Raw genomic sequence first — 7,868 nt, forward strand, 5'->3', positions numbered from 1 at the left:
TCCTGGCCCTCTCCCCTTAAGAGGGCCGTGCCGTGGGGGCCCTCTCACAGAGTCCTGTTCCCTGCCCTGACCCATGAAGGCATCTGTGTGGTTGGCCAGCCGTGGCCCCACAGCTGTGTGAGCAGGGCTACACAGTTCAGGCTCACTAATCAGAGCTCATTAAACACCAGGCACCCTCGGTGTCCAAGCAGCATCCGCAGCCTGATTCTGTCAGGCCACGCTGCGGCCTCTTCTCCCAGAGTCCCCAGCCTTTGGCTCCTGACCTAGCCTGTGACCCTCCTGTACCCACTGTGGCTCAGGCCCCGACAATTGGAGCCAACGAGGCCCGCCCCTCTCAACGCCTTTACCTCAGGGGCAAGGCTGAACGAAGGGGCGCCCACAATGGAGGAAGAGGAGAGACAGCGCTCGCCAGACAAGGTCACGCACTCAGCTATGGACAGCCGCCCGGACAGACGCTGAGCTGGCCTTTCCCCAAACTAGGTAGGTGTTAATGAGCAAAGATGATCGAATGCAAGCTCATTTTAACATTAGCTTAAAGCCAAACTTAATAATGAAGATAAATCAACTGTTAAAACAAAAATCATCCCAGTGAAAACACACAGATGATTTCTGGAATCACCGGGGGCCTTGGATTTCAGACCTTGAGCTCTCAGCACCGACAACGCTGGCCTGAGCTGGCAGCTCGGGCAGCACCTGGGCAAGCAGTGTTACTTCTGGAATGATCCATGGGGATGAGCCACGTGGAGCTGGCAATCTGCCTGGGGGCTGGGATGCAGTGAGAGTGACTAGCAGCTACAGTGAGGTGATGTCACCTGCGAGGGCTTCCCCATAGAGGCAGGTTGGGCGTGCAGGAAGGGGTCCAGTTGGTGCAGGCAGTCAGGAGGCCAACCGCGGCAGTGTGCACCTGCCTCCAGGCCCCAACAGCTTCAATCTGTTCAAGGCCACGCCAGTCTTTGGGCATTCTGTGCAGGTGCGCCAGCCTGGGAGCTGGCCCCAGCGCTCCTTGGCAGCTCCTATCTGCCAGCAGCACACCCCAAACCAGTGCCCTTCAGGAGAGCGAAATGAAATAAAGTCCTCATTGGGGCTGGCAACTGTGCAGCTCTAAGGGCTCAACACACAACAGCACCCCCACCCCTGAGCTCTGTGCATTTTCTTTTTGGTGTCCCCCCACTGGACTGAAAGCAAGATCCAAGTCCTCATTTGTAGACTTGGACATCAGGTGCGCAGTAGGAGCTTGAGCCAATGTGGGGAATCCCCAGGTCACCTCGGTGTGGGGGTGAGTGCAGAGGGGAGCTAAGGACCCTCACAGTGAGTCCTTGAAGACCCCCTGCAAAAGGGTAAGGGGTCCTGGTCCCACCTCTGCCCTGTCCTCTCCTGATCCTCAACCTCCCACGAGGTCAGTCACTGAATGACCGAGAGGATGAGTTTACGGATAATAGGGCCTGGGTGGCGCCAACGCCAACAAGAGCCGGCGGCTGTCTTCCAGGCCTGAGATTGCGGGATCGTTAGCATGTCCACGGGCTCCACAGATTTCAGAAAGGAGAGGAAAGCAAAGTGGAGGCTGGGCTGATGGGTGCTTGGAGCCAGGGAGGGGCAGGGATTCATGGTGACTCAGCGTTGGGGAGAGGCAGGGGACGGCTCAGACAGGGCAGGCAGTCAGTCAGGAACATGCCCTGCTCCTACTCCCCTCCTTTCTCCCAGCACAGCCTGGAAGGTGGCCCCAGAACAGCTCTGCTTTGTGCACACTAACAAAGTGGGGAGAGGCCGACCTGGCCACCGGCCAACATGGAGCAGTGTGGTGGATGAGGGGTGCCGGGCTGGGAACACCCTCAAGGCCTGCCAAGGGATGGGGGACCTGGAAGTGGCCACGAAGAGGACAACACAGGTGCCTGGAGACTGCCTACACTCAGCAGCCTTGTGCCACCCCCACTGGGCATGAAGGGCCTTCCTCTCTCCCCTGTCGGCCCAGAAGGGAGCAGCCAGCAGTCATGCATGTGCCTGTCTCCAGATCTAGTCCGTGAGTCTTGCAGGGTCCAGCTGACGACACATTTGGAATGTTCTGGAAGGTGTTTTGGAGGTGGCTCCAGAGGATAATTCCCCCCAAGGTACCCTGGATTTAGAGCACAGGATACAGACCTGGGTACATGTCCAGGGGACTTCCTTACCCTTCCACGGCCTTCGACTCTGCAGGATGGCTGTCCCCCAGATGCTTAGGACAGCATGCTGGTTGGAATCCTGGCTGCCCCACTTCCTGTCCAGCTTTCTGCTAATGCTCCTGGGAAACCGGCAAAAGATGGTCCAAGTGCCAGGACCCAAAGAAGGAGCCTGGCTCCTGGCTTCAGAACAGCCCAGCTGTGGCCGTCGCAGCCATTTGGGGAGTAAACCAGAGGATAGAAGATCTGTCTCTCCCCCTCTGTCTCTGTAACTGTGCCTTTCAAATAAACAAATACGTCTTCAGCGACAGACAGAAATCCCTCATATCTGTTCACACAGTCGCCAGCTCAGGGCTTGTTCTCACCACCTTGCATCACACCAAAGGAAGCAACGTGGCACAAAGTACTCTGTTTCACAGGTGCAGACGTGGTAGCCAAGCAGAGGCAAATGACCTGTCCATGGTAACCTAGTGAGCCAGACAAGCACAGGGGGCCTCCTGGCTGGTGTCCCCTCCCCGGGCAGGGGACTCTGCCTGACAGACGGGTCCTCACTAACAGACCAAGCACAGGCCAAGAAATGGCTCCGCACTGCCCCCACCTTCTATTTTCCACTCTGGGAAAGTAGTTTCTGCCACTCAAAGTGTCGGAAGTCAGAGGAAGCTGGAGAGGAAGCTGTCCAGGGCCAGGGTCATCACAAGCACTCACCACCCCATCCCCACCTACTTCCTGGGGCCTCTCCTCCCAACCAAAGCTCTAGTCCTCCAAAGAGATGGACCCTATGGAGTCCGCCGGGATCACCCGGGACTCTGTGGGCTGCGACAGGGCAGCTGGCCAGGCCCTTTCAAGGGCTGCATGCTCAAGTGGGAAGGATCAGGGAGGTGGGGTAGGGGGAGGTGCCTGGCTTAGGAAGGGGGGAGTCCCTACACCTTTTTGCCTGCAGCACCCCCTCCCCTGCCCAGAGCACATCCCACACTGAGAATCCGGACACTCAGAAACAGGTGCACAGTTGTCCCCACCAACCCCCACCACGGAAGCATGGACAGGCGGGATGAGCAGGGTGGAGGGCAGTTCCTGCCGCACTCCCAGGAGGAAGGAGGTGGAACAGCCCTCCCCAAGAGCAGCTCCAAACACGCCTGCCTCTCATCTTCTCCCCACCCCCTTGGAGAACTCCAACCTCCTGGGAAGAAATGCAGCCACACTCCTCCCACCTGGTGCAGCAGATGGAGAAGGGGGCAGTTGTCATCTGGGATAACTGACATCCAGGGGACACCTTCGCTTTCAGCCCCTCCCTGGTTTTCAAAGCTCTGGATTCCCATTCCAACTATTGGAAACCTTGGCTGGCCAGTGGCCCCAGGGGAACAGAATCCAGATCTCTCAGCTGTGAAGCCTGTCTTTCATTTCTACTGCTCAGGAACCCAGCTCCCCAGCCTAGGGATGGAGCACCAAGATGGTGACACTGCAGAACCCAGGCAGGTGGGGCACGCAGGCCTCGTGGCAGACGCCTGAAACACGCTGGGGCAGGCTCACCGGAGGGCGGGAGCTGTCGCGGGGCCCTGGTCCACCTCATGAGGCCAAGAGCCTGGGAGCATCCAGCACTTGTAAAACGGAGCTTGTACGGAACAGTGGTTTGCAGAGGGTAGCAGACAAGGCACTCTCAGATTGCATAAACTCATCAGAGCTACACAGGGCCAGTATTATGGCTCAGCCTGTGACACCCGCATCCCATACGGGCACTGGTTCAAGCCCCCAGCTGTTCCACTTCCAATTCCACTCCCTGCTAATGTGTATGGGAAGACAGCAGAAGATGGCCGAACTGCCCGGGTCCCTGCACCCATGTGGGAGACCTGAATAGTGGTGGAGTTCTGGGCTTCTGGCTTCAACCTGGTACAGCCCCAGCCATTGTAGTCATTTGAGAAGTGGACCAGCAGAGGGAAGTTCTGCATCCTCCTTTCTCTGTCACTCTTTTAAACAAATAAATAAAATCAATCTATTACACATATAGGTTGGCTGATACATTTGGGATGGGGCCCAGGAATATAGGGACAGGGGTCAGTCTTCGAGGTCAGGTGCCAGCAAGCAGTTTTTCTTACTGGCAACACTTCATGTGCCAGTCCAGAGGCCTTAAACATGCACACACTTGGCCGCAACGGAGCCTGAGTGCAGGGGTGGATGGATGGACAGCTGGCACGTCATGGCATGCTTCTCACTTCGTCCAGACATGCCTGCAGACAGGCGCTCGGCACCTCAGGGCCCTCCTGGACCCAAATTAAGAGCTGGGCTGGTGCCTGCCTGCCCCCACCACCCTGCACTGCCACCATGGTGAGTAAGCAGCCTGGCTGGCTACTGAAGGGCACAGCTGCATTTTATGGCCTGCTTTCTACTCAGGTGTGTTGGCACTCAGTAGGCCTCCAAATATTTGCCTGGTGACCAAACGGACATAGAGACTTTCTAAGGCGTCAGTTCATCCCAACCAGACTTGCCTGGTCTTCAGATGACCCAGGGGTCAGGCTCAGTCGCTCCTGGCAACCCTCTTGGGAGAAGGACCCAGGTCCCAGGAGAACTAACGCCTTCTGCACCCTCAGGACCTCACGACCTCTCTTCAAGGCTCCGCCCTGGGGGCCCTCTGACTGTGAGAACCAAGGCTGCCCCGGATCCATGGTTCCAGAGATCTGGAGCGGCCCAAGCACCAGCAAAGCGCCTTGCCTGCCAGTGTGGCACAGAGAAGCACGCACCCCTGTACCCTGGAGGCACCCTATTCATCCGTGATTGAATCAGACAAAAGACATCATTCAAGGACACTGAAATAAGCAGGTCACTCAGGGATTAAGAACTCAGAAAGCCCTGCACCCCAGAGTCAATACAGCCCTGGGTCCCAGCATGGCTGAGGCACAGCTCTGTGCACGCCTGCTGGTCACGGTCCCCTGCCCCTTCTCTGATCATACATGCCAGTGTCCCCCAGGCACACCCCTCTTCCTCCTTATTCCCAAGGGCCAGGTGTGGGAGCCCCCACCAGTCTGTAGTTACAGACAAGCCCTGCCAACAGTCCCTGAACCTTGCTTCCTGTTTGTCAAGGGGTTGGGCTATAGCTCCTGAGGACTAAGGGAAGCCTGAGGTTTCTTGGTGGGTCCCCAGGGCACTCCCTTCTGCGGCCCCTCCCCAGGCTACCTGCCGGGCAGCACAGGAACTACCTAGGCGCCTACCCTGCCCCTCCTCCCAGCAAGCCAGACTCACTGCAAACCAGGAAACTCCCTCCCTCGGGGTAAAGAGGGAGGGGGAAGAAGCCAATTTCACTGCCACACAGGGTTCCTTGCCAGTTGGACTGGCCAAGGCTGGGTGGGGAGACAGGCAGTGGGTGAGAAGGTGCGGCGTTTAGAGCAGCAGCCAGGGACCCGTGTCTCTCCAGAGGCAAGGCCCTGCCCCTCGCCTCTGTGTCCTGTCCGCCTCACAGGGTCGTTGGAGAAGCATGTGTCATTGGTTCGGATAGGAGGGACTATGGCCAGGGGGATTAACCCCTAGGGCTGGGCAGGTATGTCGGCCCAAATGGGGTGATCACTCACCTGGGACCCGGGCACCAGCTTGCGTCCCCCCAGATCTAGCTCTCAACCCAAGTCCTGGCAACCCCTGTGGGACTAGAAGCCCTAGTGGTTTTCTGGAATAGGGTACTTAGCAGGTCAACTCGCCCTCAGCCACCTGCCCCATCGTTTCAGACCGTGGCACAGGGTGGAACAGAGCTGTGGTTACATGGCTACAGGCAAAAGGCTTCCACGTGTGACTCCTGGCCCAGCCTAGGTGACCTCAGGCAAGTAACTGAACTGTTCAGAATCCTGATTTGTTTTTCTTCTCTTCCTAAAAGTAAGGAAAATGCCTGTCCACCACAGCAGCAAAGGCGTTCCTGGGCACAATGGCTGGCACAGAGAAAGGAGAAAATAAACGGAGACTTTGTTGGCATTACCCCAGGAGGCTTGACCCCGACTCCTGTCGCCCAGGCCGCTGGTACTGCACCCACTTCCCATTTCCTCCTGACACACTCAGTCCGGTCCTTCTCTTCCTGAAGCGTGCAAGCCACAAAGGGATCAGGAGAAGGAAAACTCAACCAACCACACTCTTGGGGTTCAATGAGAGCAGGGAAATGGAATTCCTGAGGGAATTACCTACAACCTCAGTGTAGGGGAGGCAGGCAGGGCCAGCCCAGGTCAGGTGCCCCAGGACACTGGAGTGTCAGGCTGGACTTCTCAGGTCTGGGGTGGCATTGTGGAGGAACTGCCATCAAAGTCGCCTGTGGTCAACCACACCCTATATACCTGGAAACTCCGCTCAGACACCCCTAGCCAAAGGCACAGCCTTAAAAACCATGTCTCCCCTACAATCTAATGCCCAACCCCCACCCCCACTGACCCGGAAACACACGTCCTCCCCTCCACACCCCAGCAGCTGAGCCCAACAAGATGCTGGTACACAGCAGACGTTCAACATGGCACCGCTCTTCATGGTAGCCTCTGGAGCCCCTAATCCTGGGCCCCAAAAGATGTGTGAATATGAGTGTCCCGGCTGTGGGGAGGGGTTCTCCCAAGGGGCAGGGTTAGCTGCACCTCTGGACCCTGTAGCAACCATGCCTGACACCCCGACACACCTTGTAGCCGGTAGTCATCCCCTCTCCAGAGGCCCCACCACTACGGCCAAGACAGTAGCGGATGGGGAAGGGGGCGGGTGGGCCTACCTTCTGGGCCTTTTGGATCATCTGTCTGACCACCTGCTTGAGGTGTGGTGCTTTCTCCTCCTTGGGCGGGTGGGTGAAGAGGGTGACGCTGCTCACGCCGCGGTAGAAGCTGGTCTCCGTCCAGCCCAGATCCAGAGGGGGCACCTCGGTGTCCGAGCGGTCGGGCCAGTAGGCCAGGGACTCGTCGGGCTCGGGCGCGGCCTGCGCAGGGGCCTGGGCCTGGGCCTTAGCCTTGGCCTTGCTCTTGCCGGCAGCGGGGGTGGCGTCTAGGTAGGGGCTCCAGGCGGCACGCAGGGCCTGGCGCTCGGGGCTGGAGAGGAAGTCCCGCAGCTGCTCCTGCCCGAGCCGCTCGCGGTAGGCCTGCTCGCCGCCGGTCAGCAGCGCCTCCAGCGCGGCCCGCCGCCGCTCGCAGTAGTAGAAGGCGGCCTGCGCTTCGGTCACTCGTTCGTTCACGTGCGTCTCGTCCAGGCAGCTCAGCTGGGACTCGGCCATGGCGCCCCGGCCCGCCGCGGCCCCCCGCGTTCCCCCGCGTCCACTGCTGCACCTGGCACCGCCGCCGAGGGCGGGGCGCCTCACCTGGCCGCGAGGTCGGGCCTCGGCCCGCCCCGCAGCCGCGCGCAGGCCAATCCGCGGGGCCCGAACGAGGGCGCGGCCGTCGGGCAGGGAGGGACCGCCACGCCCGCTCCGCCCCCAGACTCGTGGGACCAGGAGTCGGGCCCGGGCCCGGGGCGGAGCCACCGGGAGATCGCTAGTGCCTGCTACCCTTCCGGTGGAGGACAGGTGGTCCCCTCCAGGGCGCGGGGCAGGTGCGCCTTCCTTTTGACGCGCGGGGCGCTGGGGCGGGGAGGGGGGTGTCCCGGAGCACATGTCCTAGGCGGGCCACCTCTGGGGCCGAGTATCTGGCCCCTCTACCACCTAGAGCTTTGTCTGGAGGCTGTTGTGAGGTGGCTGATGTTCGTCAGCAAAATGCACAAGGAATCCACAGCTCCCCACCCACC

General features: G+C 59.5%; 1 protein-coding gene across 1 annotated transcript in view; it reads right to left on the reverse strand.

Moving 5' to 3' along the window:
- FAM83F (family with sequence similarity 83 member F) overlaps positions 1-7,446 on the reverse strand; it is a 22,246-nt gene extending 14,800 nt beyond the window's left edge. The window contains exon 1 of the mRNA XM_004589743.2: positions 6,871-7,446. Coding sequence (XP_004589800.2) covers positions 6,871-7,362 — 492 coding nt within the window. The 5' untranslated portion in view covers positions 7,363-7,446. The remainder of the gene's footprint in view (positions 1-6,870) is intronic.
- Between the last annotated feature and the right edge of the window lie 422 nt (positions 7,447-7,868).

This window comes from Ochotona princeps, chromosome 15 (genome assembly GCF_030435755.1).
Source record: "Ochotona princeps isolate mOchPri1 chromosome 15, mOchPri1.hap1, whole genome shotgun sequence".
Classification (NCBI taxonomy): Eukaryota; Metazoa; Chordata; class Mammalia; order Lagomorpha; family Ochotonidae; genus Ochotona; species Ochotona princeps.